The sequence below is a fragment of the Pan paniscus genome, chromosome 12 (genome assembly GCF_029289425.2).
Source record: "Pan paniscus chromosome 12, NHGRI_mPanPan1-v2.0_pri, whole genome shotgun sequence".
Taxonomy (NCBI): domain Eukaryota; kingdom Metazoa; phylum Chordata; class Mammalia; order Primates; family Hominidae; genus Pan; species Pan paniscus.
Genome location: NC_073261.2, coordinates 93,101,396 through 93,117,874, shown reverse-complemented (window position 1 = coordinate 93,117,874; position 16,479 = coordinate 93,101,396). Strand labels below are relative to the sequence as shown.

Genomic DNA, 16,479 nt, shown 5'->3' with positions numbered 1-16,479 from the left:
GAATCTGGGAGGTGGAGATTGCAGTGAGCCGAGATTGCACCACTGCACTCCATCCTGGGTGACAGAGCGAGACTCTGTCTCGGGGGAAAAAAAAAGTGTCTGTTATAATGCTGGCTGGCTTATCAGTCACTGGAGGAGACAGTCATTTCATTCTCTTTATCTCCTCCCTCTGTTTCCTAGTTGTCTGTTTTAAACACCATTGTCATTAATCCATGTTTAAACCTGTAAGAAAAATACCTGGTCTAGAAATTGTAGTAGCATGTGACCCACTTTTCTGCTTCTTTTTCTCTTTTCTTTCTTTTTTTTTTTTTTTTTTTTTTTTTAGAGAGGGTCTCACTCTGCTCAGGCTGGAGTGCAGTGGCACAATCACAGCTCACTGCAGCCTGGACTTACCTGGGCTCACATGATCCTCTAGCCTCAGTGTGCCGCTATGCCCAGCTAATTTTTGAATATTTTTTTGTGGAGACAGAGTTTCACCATGTTGCCCAGGCTGGTCTCAAACTCCTGGGCTCAAGTGATCTGCCCACCTCAGCCTCCCAAAGTGCTGGGATTACAGGCGTGAGCCACTGCGCCCAGCCCTGACCTGTTTTTCTTAATGCATGAGAATTGGTCCTTGTTTCTCTTATATTTGAAAATAACACAGTTCAAACTTCAGAGCATTGCATTTTTAGCCCTGATGTGTGCGAAACGAAATTGCAACCTCTCTACCATTTCTAAAAACAGCTGAATTTAATTTGCCTCAGTCAGAACTAAAACTTTACCTCCTGGTCTCCTCACATTGCCAGGGTAGCATTGTGACATGTGACTGTCCAGACTGCCCTGCACATGTGTCTGTCATCAAGAATGGAGATTTCTTATAGTAAGGATATGGTAATGTTCCTTCCATTGCTGCCAACAGCAGGGGCCCCACACCCACAGGCTCCAGGGGATAATTTTTAAACCTTTTCTTTTTTCAATTTAAGATGAAAAGCAACAGCATTTGTCATATGAATCAGCCATGCCGGGGAAATTAGTGTGATCAATGGCCTGGATCTTGTTTAGACCACTTAGTGACGGCGTCCCATAGCATCCCTTATGTATCTTTCATAGCTTTGATCAAGAGCTAAGCATTTGCACTTGGGGCATGGGGAATGCAGTGGGTCGGGGAGGGTCTTTGAGGTGTGACTGTTTCCATTTCCTGTTCATTTCACATTGGTATTTGGCTAGATTCCAGATGGACACATTGCATGGAGTCTCAAATGGGATTGCCTCCAAAGTGCACCTTTCAGGGCAAGCCCTGCTAAGCAAAAACTTTTCCTCTGCACCAAGCCCCAGACAAGGAGGTGACTATTGTTCTTGATGCACATAAGTCAAGGGTGTTTTGGAGAAAGAGAAAGATTCTAAGGACAGAAAATGTGTTCATCTCCACATGTTGAGCTGGATAAAGTAGCAGCCAAGAGTTTCTTGTGGGAAGTTATGGAAATAGTTTAGGGATCTGCTATTCTTGGGCTCTGTACTCTCAGCCAACCACAGTTCATGCAGTGCCCCAAGCTGGACTGTAGCAATGACCTAGTCATCGAGATAACCAAGGCCAAGCACCTCCAAGCTGTAATGGGTTCTGCTTGTGGCTTGGGGTGCCCAGAGGCCCAGCACATGCTAGAAATTTGCCTGTACCGAGATCCTAAAGAGGATGACTTGCCCAAGACATTAAAATATTTCCTGATATTTCCATTGCTTTCCTGAAAGATGGTGAAATCCACTTCTATAAACCTACTCTCTTCTATTAACTTATTCTCTATGTAAGACATTTCTGATTTGGGCCTATATTAAAAATTCTTGGACATCACTTTTTCTCCTGTACTTTGAGTTCTGATGATCTAATGTTAAAATGTACTATTGTTCATACTTTATCACTGCGCAACCAAATAATTAAATTTACCAAGGCAGTCAACAGTTTTGTGCCTTGTTTGAGAGGAAGTCTAGGAAGACTTCTCTATTTACTGAGCTAGTTTCCCTCTACCTATTTAAAAACTCCAAATAGTCTTGAAACAAGATTTAAAAACACCTGTGGACCGTTCTTCCATCGCTCTTTACTGCACAATTATTTGCCTGTTGATCACTGCTTTTACGTTTTGTTAACATTTAAATGTAAATCACTCACTCATTATAATACTGTCTTTAAAAAAAAACTTCATTTATTTCCAAATGTTCACTAGGGACTTAGTGATGTCACCCACAAGAAAAAATTGGATTCTCCATTTTCTTGGTGCTTCAAATTTTTAAAATAGTTTCACAACATTATCTCATTTTTTTACATGTCAGTAACACAGATGTAGACAAACAAGAATTCTTGTTCCTGTGTTACAGATGTGGAAACTGAGGCTTGCCCAAAACTGCTAAGCTGGGAAGTAAGTGGTGCAATCAGGGTCCTCAGCTTCCACCTCTGAAGCCCATGTTCTTCCCATTACCCCACAATCCTGGCCAAGAATCAGGGCAGATGTGCATGATGGGAAGGGTGGCGTGGATGGATTAGGACAGACCTGTGCAGGCTCCCAGAAAAATAACTCAAAATACATTTCCTGGTGATGACGGGACTTTAGCACATCTTCAGATACAAAAGAGAAGACATGGTGCAGAAAGGATGTTTTGATCACTGACCAAAACTGTCTTGGAGCTTGGAATGTGAATGTGTTAGAGAAAAGTGAAGCAGCAAAGGGCAACACGCTCTAGCATTTTAAGAGGAAAAAACGCATGGCAGGGGAAGAAAGGAAAGGAAGGAGGACGTGGAATATCCCAGAAGTACCTCCCCCAACCCATTACCCTCCACTGCCCGCTTCACTAGCCTTGGTCTAGTCAGAAGACTTCTTTAGGAACCATTTGGTATTTCCAAACAACAACTTAGTTTTCTTTCTTGATGCCTTTGGGTACGTGCTTTTAAAAATTAATCCAAAATTCTGCAACATAATTCCTACGTACCTACTTAGTTTCAGTTCAGGTCCACCTTTTGCAGGGAGCTGTTCCTAAACATTGCATAGGAACAGGAGCCTGCCCTTCCTCTTCACCCTCACCTTCAGTCCTTTCCTCTGGCGTTGCTGTAGAGTGACAGCTTAGAGACTCAAGCCCATCTCGTTTCTTTGGTGGAGGAAGCATGTCTAGGGGAGTGCACTGGATTGAAGGTGGCTGCCCTGGCCAGCCCCTGATCATGGCATTCGACATCCCTGGACCTCAAGTCTCAGCAAGGCTTCTCTGACAGCCAACAGGCATCAGCAGGATGCTCAGCCACCTCTGGATTTCACTTTATAAAATAAGTACCTTGGTCAAGCATGGCAGCTCACACCTGTAATCCCAGCACTTAGGGAGGCCAAGGTGATAGGATCGCTTGAGCCTAGAAGTTGAGACCAGCTTGGGCAACATTGTGAGACCCTGTCTCTATAAAAAATAACAAAAATTAGCCAGGTTTGGTAGCTCATGCCTGTAGTTCCAACTACTCAGGAGGCTGAGGTGAAAGGATCGCTTGAGCCCAGGAGTTTGAGACTGCAGTGAACCATGATACCACAATGGTGCCACTGCATTCCAGCATGGGTGGCAGAGCAAGACCCTTTTTTTTTTTTTTTTTTTTTTTTGAGACGGAATCTCGCTCTGTCACCCAGGCTGGAGTGCAGTGGTGCAATTTCGGCTCACTGCAACCTCTGCCTCCTAGGTTCAAGCGATTCTCCTGCCTCAGCCTCCTGAGTAGCTGGGACTATAGGTACGTGCCACCATGCCCAGCTAATTTTGTATTTTTAGTAGAGACAGGGTTTCACCATGTTGGCCAGGATGGTCTCCATCTCTTGACCTCGTGATCCACCCACCTTGGCCTGCGTCATGAGCCACCGTGCCCAGCCGACCCTTTCTTTAAAAATAAGTACCAGAATTAATTCATTTTTAACATCTCCTCTAGATCACAACTGTGGCTTCAATATAAAATATGGAACAAGTCTCTCTTTCAGATGTACAACAAATGTATATAAAAAATAATGGGAGAAGATGACCTCAGCTCTTGAAACTTGTAAACATTTCAGCAATCTTGCTCTCGCAAAGAAATCCTTAATTCTGCGTTTTCAAACTTTAAGCAGAACTGACAGCCATTTGTGCTCTCTCTGTTTGAAGTAGTTCTTTTCTTTTGAGTCAAGAATCTTTTTCCAGGTTCGGCTATTTCCTTAATGAAATTAATATTTCACACAGAATGGTTTCATGCAAAAGTGCTGGGACGCCTGGAGTCTGGATGTTGTTCCTGGAATGCTTCCACATAAGGAGAATTTTAGACAGGGCAGCCAGAATCCTACCCTATCCAGTGGTTCAAGGTCTTTTCTGGCCTTACGCTTGCTTTGGGCAGTTCCCAGAATGTGTGTGTGCACGTGTGCACATGCATACACACACACTTTTGATTCGTCACCCTCATTCATCCAGTCATTTAAGTAGGAGCTGATAAAAGAAAGCCTTCGGCCGGGCGCGGTGGCTCACGCCTGTAATCCCAGCACTTTGGGAGGCCGAGGCGGGCGGATCACGAGGTCAGGAGATCGAGACCATCCTGGCTAACACGGTGAAACCCCGTCTCTACTAAAAATACAAAAAATTAGCCAGGCGTGGTAGCGGGCGCCTGTAGTCCCAGCTACTCGGGAGGCTGAGGCAGAAGAATGGCGTGAACCCGGGAGGCGGAGCTTGCAGTGAGCCGAGATCGCGCCACTGCACTCTAGCCTGGGCGACAGAGCGAGACTCCGTCTCAAAAAAAAAAAAAAAAAAAAAGAAAGCCTTCAGGGTTCACAGTATTGCCTTGGTGGGTTTTTTTTTTTTTTTTTTTTGTATGTTGCAAGAATAAACACAATAGAGGAAAATTCCAGGCAAACGTGGCCATTGCCTTGCGCGACAATAAAGGAAAATTCCAGGCAAGTGTGGCCATTGCCTTGCGCGACAATAGAGGAAAATTCTAGGCAAGTGTGGCCATTGCCTTGTGTGACTGCCCCACTCATGTCCATCTGGTCCTGGGGCCTGTAGCCTGCCTGCACCTCACAGTCCTAACAGAGCTGTTGACATCTGTGGAGCCCCAGAATTTCACCAACTGCTAGATGTATCTTTGCAAAGTGTATTTTGTGGAACATACTCAGAACATGAGGCTGTCGTTTCTACAGCTTTCCTCCCTAGACCTTCTCAATAACTCTGTTCTTAAATGTAGTCAAGAGCCTGGGATCATGAAAAGCATTGAAACCTCAGTAACCCCAGGACAAATGGAGAACCAAAATCCCGTGCACTGGTGGGTCCTTGGGGGAGGAGTAAAGGGGAGTCTAGGAGTCAGGGGGCCGTGGGGCTGACCCAGTGTGGAACGGCAGTATGGCCTCAGGAAGTGAAAACCACAGATGGGTCTAGCTGGGGTACAGAGATGGTAAGGACAGGAATTCCAAAGGAGCTGAGATCATTGCAGGGGAGACAAATGTGAAAACTGTGCACTCTAGAGCTTCATTTCTGACTTCAAATCAGGTTCTGCCACATGGCAGCTGTCATGTAACCTCTCTGTGCTTTTGTTTCCTCACTGGTAAAATGGAGATGGTAGAACATAGGATGGTGTGCGTGTTTTAGTGCATTGATGTGTATTAAGTACTTAGAACAGTATCTGGCATACAGCAAGCATTATATGACTGGTAGCTGTTGTTATTACCACTACCACGGCTGTTCTTATTATCGTGATTTTTATGACTCTCAGCATAGCTATAATGCTATCCATAGAGACTGTAGAATTATAATCGTGACTACTAAATTTAAGCAGCATCCTTGCCTGGTGCTGTATCATTTTTGGACACCAGAGATATATTTATTCCTGTCTCTAGAGAGCGAAAAAGCACCTCTCTGTCAGAATGACTACTTTCTACTTTAAAAATGTTTTTGATGATAACTCTTGATGGGTTTAGATAAAGCCATCCTTCCAAAAGACCTGAAGCACTCTCAGATGGCTCTGTTTTGTCAGCCCTTTACTGCTCTGGGATGTGGTCTACCCACTGTTAAGCTAATATTTTTGATCTTCAATTTGGAACCTTAATTATGCTCTACAGCAGTCGTTGTACGTGGATGCATAAAATTCCCATCAAAAGATATTCAGACACTTTCCAGGCTCAGTGGTACGCAGGAGATGGAGACACACGTGGAAGGGTGTGCTGGCAGATTCCCGTTGCTCTGAGCTGCGAGGGGGTGGGGCAGGTGCGAGCTAACAGTGAGGGGGCCTCATGCTGCTTGTCTACTCCTTAGATGACTATGCTCAGCTGTGTAACATCCCCGTGACGGGACGCCGGCAGCCATATGGACGGGACGCCTTAGTTGACTTCAGTGAACAGTATACTCCAGAAACCGATCCCTACTTCATCCAAGACCGTAAGCAAACTAACCTTGTTCCTTTGATACTAAGTTGTGGTTGAAGATTAATCAGGGGTCCTCAAAATGTAATGGCAACTTGTTAGCAATGCAGCATTTCTGGTCCCACCCCAGACCTGCTGGTCAGAAAGTCTAGGGTGGGACCCAGCCATCTTTGTTTCACAAGGGCAGTCCTTCTGCATGGGTGAGTCTAAGAACCACTGCATCATTCGTGAGCCGAGATCACACCACTGCACTCCAGCCTGGGCAACACAGTGAGACCCTATCTCAAAACAAACAAAAAGAACCATTGCATTTGATGAATAGTCTTGCTGGTGGGGGTACTGTTATATTTACTTTTCTTAAAGTTTTGAGATGGAGTCTCGCTGTGTCACCCAGGCTGGAGTGCAGTGGCACGATCTCAGCTCACTGCAACCTCCACCTCCCGGATTCAAGCGATTCTGCTGCCTCAGCCTCCCAAGTAGCTGGGATTGCAGGCACGCACCACCACGCCCAGCTAAATTTTGTATTGTTAGTAGAGACTGGGTTTCACCATGTTGGTCAGGCTGGTCTTGAACTCCTGACCTTGTAATCCACCCATCTTGGCCTCCCAAAGTGCTAGGATTACAGGCATGAGTCACCGTGCCCTGCCTATCATTATAATTTCTATAACAAAATCATTTCTCTTCTCTTTAAGTGGTGGACTAGTTTGAGGGCCAAGGTTTCCATGAGAGCCCAGTTGTATTGCAGCCTTTTTTTTTCTACAGGGAAATGCAAATGTTAACTGTACAAGTTGATCATTATTATAAGTGTTTTAGAGTCGGAGGCAAGAAAAGAATTGCCCTTTTGGTCAGAAATGACTTTTTTAAAAATACATTGGTGAGGGGATTTATGGAGTAAGAAATAATGTGTGCCAACTTTTCCTGGATTAGTGAGCACAGCTTTCATGGGGGAGGTGGGAGTGTGTATCTGCAAATTGTGATCCCCTTTAGAACGTAAATGCTGTGTGAGGAAGCCTACAAACACACAAGCTCAAATCAGACTTTTCAAATACAGACAATTTGAAGTCTGAAACAGCAGGAGGTCCACAATGAAATATTAGTAGAGAGTAGATAGTCTCACTTCAAGAACGAGAACAGGAAAACGCCCATTTTGAGAGCCTCGTCCACAGCTCACAGAGGGGCCATCCTCACATGTGTAGCTTCACCACAAATTTTTTTTTTTGAGATAGGGTCTTGCTCTGTTGCCCAGGCTGGAGTGCAGTGCCATGATCACAGCTCACTGCAACTCTGCCTCCTGGGCTCAAGCGATCCTCCCACCCCAGTCTCCCGAGTAGCTGGGACTACAGGCACGCGCCACTATGTGCAGCTAATTTTTGTATTTTTTCCGTAGAGATGGGGGGTTTCACCATGTTGTCCAGGCTGGTCTCGAACTCCTGGACTCAAGTGATTCATCCGCCTCGGCCTCCCAAAGTGCTTATAGGTGTGAGCCACCATGCCTGGCCTGCACCACATTTTTAAGATAGGTAATTGCTGCCGACCAAGGAGTTTGACTTAGGACTTTAGAGAAAAATGCAGTGAAGCTTTTTTCTGTCCTGGGCCCTGTCACCTGTGCACGAAGCGTCCTAGCCAGGACCCAGTTCTGGGGCAACAGCATGAGATTTCTAGTTGAATTTAGGATCTATTTCAGTTCTGCATCAAGAGCTTTTATTTTTTTTTTCCTTCCCTTCTCTTTCTCTTTTCCCTTTCTCTCCCTTCTTCATTCCCTCCTTGTCCTTCCTCCCCCCCCCCCATTTTTTTTTTGAATGATGTAGTGTATTGATCATCTGGTAGAATTAAAAATGTTTTAAAATGTCCATGATAAGAACATTCTATTAATCCAGCTAGGCTGATTAACACACGCCTGTGTAACTCCCACCCAGGCCAGGAGCAGTGCCAGCCTCCAGAAGGCCCCTGGTGCCCTTTCCCACCCCCCTCCCTAGGGTAACCACTATCCTGACTCCTAACACCATAGATGGAACAACACTCCTTCTTTTCATCCACAGCACATAACCATGCAGCTCTTTATGAAATGGACCAGAATGCACTCACAGCTACAAGACTGTGCACTTAGGGTTTGATGCTTCTCTGTATATGTTACGGGTCAGTAAACGTTTACTTAAGAAAAAAGGAAGGGAGAAGAATTATTAAGGTTGAAAGAAAGCCCAGCTTGCCCCATTAATCAGGAATACCAGGTTAAGTCTATATGCAACTCTGACAATCCCGTGGCTTACAGCTTTCCTCCCTAGACCGCCTCAATAACTCTGTTCTTAGATGTAAGCAAGAGCCTGGGATCATGAAAAGCATTGAAACCTCAGTAACCCCAGGACAAATGGAGAACCAAAATCCCAGGCACTGATGGGTCCTGAGAGTCTAAAAGTCAGAAGCCTCTATGGCATTATAGTTTGGATTCCAGGAATTTTCATGTTGAAATGTCTGGCTTATGTACCTTCTTTTTAATGCTGGCATTGCTTTAAAGCTCTTTTTTTAATTTACTACACATGTTAAGAAATAAACATGTTGGTGTCACATCAATCTCTTATTTAGCAACATAGGAAATTGAGATGCAGTTCCAAGACCTCCAGCTTGGACGATGTAATGGCCTTTACATTTCTTACAAGTTGCAGAGAAATATTTCCCCCTTCCCAGCCAGTTTTCTGACCTCCAGCAAGGGCTTTTGGAGCCTGCTGCAAAAATGATCGTGTTAGGTAGATAGTAACATAGACGGAGGCTGAGTGAGGTTTCTTATCGCCTTTATGGTTCACCATCTCTGTTACCTTTAGGGAGAGCAGTACTTCTAAAACTGGAATTTGCTTGAGCAGAGAATAGGCAAATATTTGCCCTTTATAAGGGCCAGGTAGTATTTTTTTTTTCTTTTTTGAGACAGAGTCTTCCTCTGTTGCATAGGCTGGAGTGCAATGGTGCAATCTTGGCTCACTGCAACCTCCACTTCCTGGGTTCAAGTGATTGTCCTACCTCAGCCTCCTGAGTAGCCCTGGGATTATAGGCATGCACCACCATGCCCGACTAATTTTTGCATTTTTAGTAGATATGGAGTTTCACCATGTTGGCCAGGGTGGTCTTGAACTCCTAACCTTGTGATCCACCTGCCTTGGCCTTCCAAAGTGCTGGGATTACAGGTGTGAGACACCACACTGAGCCCAGATGGTAAAATTTGTAGGCTTTGCAGGTCATGTGGTTTCTGTTGTAGGTATTCAACTCTACTGTAGTTTGTAGGTATTCAACTCTACTGTAGTTTCACAAAAGCAGCCCTAGATAGCACAGCAGCAAATGGGCGTGGCTGTGTTTATTTACAAAAATAGGTAGCAGGCCAGATTTGGACCAGAGACTGTAGTGTCCTGACCTGTTTTAGAGTCCTGCAGAAGTATTTTGGGGAGCCTGCCTGATGTGTTGGGGAGTTTCAAGTTTTACTTTTTATGTTTTAATTTCTGTAATAATAAAAAATGTATTAGCTATGAAGTAGAAATCATTTTGCTGTGATACATGGGATCTGAAAATATTGTCGTAGATTAAGTCTTTATTTTGTGTGTTTCTAAACTGGCTTTGAGTATGTGGTGTCACTTTTTTTTTTTTTAAAATTGGGGTCTCACTATATTGCCCAGGCTGGTCTTCACCCCATGAGCTGAGGAGATTCTCCTGCCTCAGCCTCCTGAGTAGCTGGGACTCTTGTTCTCCTTTAAAGTTTTAAAATGGGCCTGCCATGGATGTATTACTCGATTTTTTTTTTAATGGTACAAATTTTTTTAACTTTTAGGTTCAGGGGTACATATAAAGGTTTGTTACATAGGTAACATGTCATGGGGGTTAGTGGTACAGATTATTACATCACCTAGGTGTGAAGCCCAGTACCCAATAGTTACCTTTTCTGCTTCTCTCCCTCCTCCCACCCTCCACTAGCGTCTGTTGTTTCCTTCTTAGTTTTTTTTTTTTTTTTTTTTTTGTGGTATTTGGTTATATGAGTAAGTTCTTTTTTTAAATTTTTTTTAATTATACTTTAAGTTTTAGGGTACATGTGCACAACGTGCAGGTTTGTTACATATGTATACATGTGTCATGTCGGTGTGCTGCACCCATTAACTCATCATTTACATTAGGTATATCTCCTAATGCTATCCCTCCCCCCTCCCCCAACCCCGCGACAGGCCCTGGTGTGTGATGTTCCCCATCCTGTGTCCAAGTGTTCTCATGGTTCAATTCCCACCTATGAGTGAGAACATGCGGTGTTTGGTTTTCTGTCCTTGCAATAGTTTGCTGAGAATGATGGTTTCCAGCTTCATCCATGTCCCTACAAAGGACATGAACTCATCATTTTTTATGGCTGCATAGTATTCCATGGTGTATATGTGCCACGTTTTCTTAATCCAGTCTATTATTGATGGACATTTGGGTTGGTTCCAAGTCTTTGCTATTGTGAATGGTGCCACAGTAAACATACGTGTGCATGTGTCTTTCTAGCAGCATGATTTATAAACCTTTGGGTATATACCCAGTAATGGGATGACTGGGTCAAATGGCATTTCTAGTTCTAGATCCTTGAGGAACCGCCACACTGTCTTCCACAATGGTTGAACTAGTTTACGGTCCCACCAACAGTGTAAAAGTGTTCCTATTTCTCCACATCCTCTCCAGCACCTGTTGTTTCCTGACTTTTTCATGATCGCCATTGTAATTGGTGTGAGATGGTATCTCATTGTGGTTTTGATTTGCATTTCTCTGATGGCCAGTGATGATGAGCATTTTTTCATGTGTCTTTTGGCTGCATAAATGTCTTCTTTTGAGAAGTGTCTGTTCATATCCTTCGCCCACTTTTTGATGGGGTTGTTTGATTTTTTTTCTTGTAAATTTGTCTAAGTTCTTTGTAGATTCTGGATATTAGCCCTTTTGTCAGATGGGTAGATTGCAAAAATTTTCTCCCATTCTGTAGGTTGCCTGTTCACTCTGATGGTAGTTTCTTTTGCTATGCAGAAGCTTTTTAGTCTAATTAGATCCCATTTGTCAATTTTGGCTTTTGTTGCCATTGCTTTTGGTGTTTTAGACATGAAGTCCTTGCCCATGCCTATGTCCTGAATGGTATTGCCTAGGTTTTATTCTAGGGTTTTTATGGTTTTAGGTCTCACATGTAAGTCTTTAATCCATCTTGAATTAATTTTTGTATAATTTTGTAAGGAAGGGATCCAGTTTCAGCTTCCTACATATGGCTAGCCAGTTTTCCCAGCACCATTTATTAAATAGGAAATCCTTTCCCCATTTCTTGTTTTTGTCAGATTTGTCAAAGATCAGATGGTTGTAGATGTGTGGTATTATTTCTGAGGGCTCTGTTCCATTCCATTGGTCTGTATCTCTGTTTTGGTACCAGCACCATGCTGTTTTGGTTACTGTAGCCTTGTAGTATAGTTTGAAGTCAGGTAGCATGATGCCTCCAGCTTCGTTCTTTTGGCTTAGGATTGTCTTGGCAATGCAGGCTCTTTTTTGGTTCCATATGAACTTTAAAGTAGTTTTTTCCAATTCTGTGAAGAAAGTCATTGCTGTTTCCTTCTTTGTATTCATAAGTTCTTATCATTTAGCTGCCACTTACAAGTGAGAACATGTGGTATTTGGTTTTCTGTTCCTGCGTTAGTTTGCTAAGGATGATAGGCCTCCAGCTCCATCCATGTTCCTGCAAAAGACATTATCTCATTCTTTTTTATGGCTGCCTAGTATTCCATGGTGTATATGTACCATATTTTCTTTTTTATCCCCCAAACTTATGCCAAATCTCATTTAATCTTTACAAGGTAGAAAAGTGTTCATTCATTACAAAATACTTCTACTGAGTGCAGGCATTGTGTTCAATGTTGGGTCTGCCATTCTACATAGCATCGTTTCTCTATTTTTAAATGAGGAACCTGGTTTCAACAAAATCAAGTGACTTGGCCAGGGTCACAGACATGAGCAGAAGACCGAGTTCCTCTGATTCAAATCCCATGGTTCATTTCCACAAAATAAACCTATAACTGAGTGGGGCTTTAGAGATCCTAAAATTCAGTGCTTTTACTTCATACGTGAGAAAAATAAGCTTTCTGCCCAAGTTTACAATGTACACATAGGGAAATGGGAATGGGAACTCAAGTCCCCCAATACCAGTGTATTGTTCTTACCCAAACAGATAATTTAAGATTCACTTATTGTATATTTTTCGGTCATCTCTAAAACCCACTTTCTTCTCTGAAGGGCATGCTCTAAAGTTTCTTCTTCACCTATCTCCCCTCAGCGCACCTAATCTTAGAATGTAGGAGAAACTCTGACCAAAGTTGTCTTCATGTTGACCTCAGGCACTTTAGTCATTGTTGAAACTTCTTTTTTGTTGTAGTTAAGAGAAGTAACAAGTAAGTCTTTATTTCCTTGTTTAGAAAAAAAAAAAAAAAAAAAAAGCTGGCTAAGTTGGTTGCTTTTTGGTGATCAAGGAGACCAAACTCCATATCCTTGTCCAGTTCCTCCGAGTTAGACCTTATTGCCCTCCATAAGCAATGATATTTTGCTGCCCCCTGCAGTTCCACTGGAGAATTACTTCAAAGGCCAGATAGAAAGTTCTAGCCGTATTTTTTTTTTTTTTTTGAAGCTACTTTGTGGTACTATTGGGAAGAGACAGGAGATGAGAGGCCACATGACAGTGTGTTGGGTCACTGTGGATTTATGTTTAGAACTTTCCTCTGCAAAATGAGACCTAAACACTCTTGATGCCTGGCTAAATTGTTTTTATATCACAAAAACTCTAAAGTCTAGCTCTGACTTGGTTTCAAGAGATCTAAACTATAAAAAGAGCCAAACAAGAGTTTCTTTGTTTCCTTAAAAAAAGACTTTTGGTTTTGTTTTTTTTTGGGGTGTGTGTGTGTGTGTGTGTGTGTGTTTGTTTTGTTTTTTGGTTTTTTGTCTTTTGTTTTTTTGACAGAGTCCTGCTCTGTTGCTCAGGCTGGACAGTGGCCATGATCTCAGCACACTGCATCCTCCACCTCTCAGGCTCAAGCGATTCTTCTGCCTCAGCCTCCCAAGTAGCTGGGATTACAGGTGTCCACCACCACGTCCGGCTAATTTTCTGTATTTGTAGTAGAGACAGGGTTTCACCATGTTGGCCACGCTGGTCTCGAACTCCTGGCCTCAGGCGATCTGCCCGCCTCAGCCTCCCAAAGTGCTGGGATTATAGGCATGAGCCCAGACTTTGGGTTTTCTAAACACAAGTATGATGTTCTTTCTCATTTATCAGGATGTTTTGAGGCCCTTTTACTGAATTTTTCCTTTGATCCTCTGGGAGCCCTTTTGTAAGGCTCATTCTGTAGCCAGAGCAAACAAACACATGGCAGAGCCAGCCTGCTTCTCTCTGGTCTTACAACGCTGGCTGAAAATGTATTGCCTCACACTCTTATGGACCTTCTTAGCAAATGCTTACTAGACTCCGATAGTGAATTCTGTTGGTTCTGTCCTGAGAGTCTGACATTTGCCCTAGTGCAAACTCAGGAAGTTTGGAACTTTGGATGAACACTTTTAATAATTAAGAGCAAAAACAAAAACCATACTTGCTTTCTCATTTTATGTGATTTTAACATAGAATATCAGAATTCAAAATGAGGCTACTCTGCACAAAATATTAAAAATTTTTTATTTTTATGCTATTTTACACAGCAACATTCAGTATTTCTAATGCTAACTTTAAGATGTCTGAAATATATATGGACATACATGTGTCTATTTGGAAAATGAACCATCATCTAAATGTCATTTACAAAATGATATAGGAAGTTGAGAAGGTCTAACTTAGCTTCTGCCCTTTCCTTTCCAGGTTTTCTAAATAGCTTTGAGGAGTTACAGGCTGAGGAATGTGGCATCCTCAATGGATGTGAAAATGGTCGCTGTGTGAGGGTCCAGGAAGGTTACACCTGTGATTGCTTTGATGGGTATCACTTGGATACGGCCAAGATGACCTGTGTCGGTAAGAATGACGTGTGTTTTATGGGACATTAATTTTTTCCTGACACCCCGTATCTCAGTCAGTAGAGAACATTTAAGATAGATTTGCTGAGTTTCAGTTTGAGAAGATGAGAAAAGTTCTGGAGATGTACATTAAGTACGGTATGAATATACTTAATGCCACTGGACTATATACTTAAAAATGGTTAAAATGGTAAATATATTCTGTGTATTTTACCACAATTCTTTTTTTTTTTTTTTTTTTTTTTGAGATGGAGTTTTACTCTTGTCGCCCAGGCTGGAGTGCAGTGGGGTGATCTTGACTCACTGCAACTTCTGCCTCCCAGGTTCAAGCAATTCTCCTGCCTCAGCCTCCTGAGTAGGTGGACTACAGGCACCCGCCACCACACCTGGCTAATTTTTTTTTTTTTTTTTTTTTTTTTTTTTGTATTTTTAGTAGAGACGGGATTTCACCGTGTTAGCCAGGATGGTCTCATTCTCCTGACCTCGTGATCCGCCCACCTCGGCCTCCCAAAGTGCTGGGATTACAGGCGTGAGCCACCACGCCTGGCCTCTTCTCCGTCTTGAAGCAGTCCTTTTGCCCACTTTGCTTTTGTTAGTTTTAATCCATGGTGTGTCTGTAAAATAGGTAACCTAGCTTCTTAACAGATGTTTCAAGTGAGTGAGAGCCTAAATGGGTCTCATGTAGAAAGAGGTCTGCGAATGTTACGGAAGGCTTTAGGCGGGCTGTATGGAGAGGACTCTGCGTAGGTATCTGGTTCCCCTTGACAAATCTAGCAGTTCCTCCATACCTATGGGAAGGAATTTGGAAGTAATATAGTTCTTCTAACTTCCTTGAGGTTCTACTAGAAAATGTCAAGCTCACAAAATGCTCATGTTTTGCTAGATAACAGTGAAAGAAGTTCTAGAACCTCCCTGATAATCTACCTCTTTAAGATCTCAAAAAAGTCACCTTCGTCTTGTCTGTGATTGAAGCAATGACGAGAAAGCTTCCTTGGGGTGGTTGGGGGAAGGGCCTCAGGTAAGCCTCAGGTTATGTGTCCTCACAGAGCAATATCAAAGATTGTTTACCTGCATGGCTTGACTTATTGCAGATGTAAATGAATGTGATGAGTTGAACAACCGGATGTCTCTCTGCAAGAATGCCAAGTGCATTAACACCGATGGTTCCTACAAGTGTTTGTGTCTGCCAGGCTACGTGCCTTCTGACAAGCCAAACTACTGCACTCCGTTGAATACCGCCTTGAACTTAGAGAAAGACAGTGACCTGGAGTGAAACAGAATCTACATAACCTAAGCCCATATACTCTGCACTGTGTAAAGGAAAAGGGAGAAATGTATTATACTTGAGACATTGCACCTACCCCGGAAGGCTGGAAATATAGAAACAGCATGGAGTTGCAAGTCCTCTGAAGACAATGAGAGGATTTAGGATGAGCCCAACAGGTGTGGCAGACCAAATGGACATTTCTCTAAAAAACCAGTATATATAGTGTGTTCATATGTAAAATTCAATGGAAGAGAGGTGGAACAGTGCTGTTATTTTAAACAGAAGGTTGTATTATTATGTTGTTTTGTTTTTTTACTATTGCTTGATTAAATTTGGCATTTAAATAGTGGTGGAAATATTTTATATAATTTTCATTTTTTTGGTTGTGCAGTTCCTTGGCTACTGTTTTTCTTTTACTTCAGTTTTTTAAAAATCTCAAATGAAAAAGTCTTCGATACAATATTGTTAAGCTGTATTGTAAGTATTGTTACACAGGGTTATGCAATTCCCGGCCTGGAGCATTTTTGAAATTCAAATTGTCTGTCCTGTGGAGCAGGCAGTGATTTTGTTCCAAAACTTTGTATACACATTTGGAGAAAAGTACTTTATATTTTCAGTGTTTTGTCTGATTTTAATGTCCATTCTTAGCCAAGCTGCTAGCAGGTGTTAATTGGATCCCTTTCCTTCACTGAAATGGAAGAGTTTATAAGCTTACGTTAGTATTGTAATATGTAAAGTAAGCCCAACAAAAATTTTTAAAAATTTGATGATCCCCAATATATCTACCATTGTATGTTAAAGTGAAATAAATCACCATTTTTGTAGAAAAAA

General features: G+C 42.5%; 1 protein-coding gene across 20 annotated transcripts in view; it reads left to right on the top strand.

Annotated features, from left to right (window-relative positions):
• The window catches only part of LTBP1 (latent transforming growth factor beta binding protein 1), a 452,205-nt gene extending 435,726 nt beyond the window's left edge, over positions 1-16,479 (top strand). For all 20 annotated transcript variants that reach the window (XM_034952914.4, XM_034952918.4, XM_063594991.1 and 17 more), the window contains 3 exons: positions 6,256-6,378; positions 14,230-14,379; positions 15,473-16,479. In XM_034952914.4, coding sequence (XP_034808805.2) covers positions 6,256-6,378; positions 14,230-14,379; positions 15,473-15,654 — 455 coding nt within the window. In that variant the 3' untranslated portion in view covers positions 15,655-16,479. The remainder of the gene's footprint in view (positions 1-6,255; positions 6,379-14,229; positions 14,380-15,472) is intronic.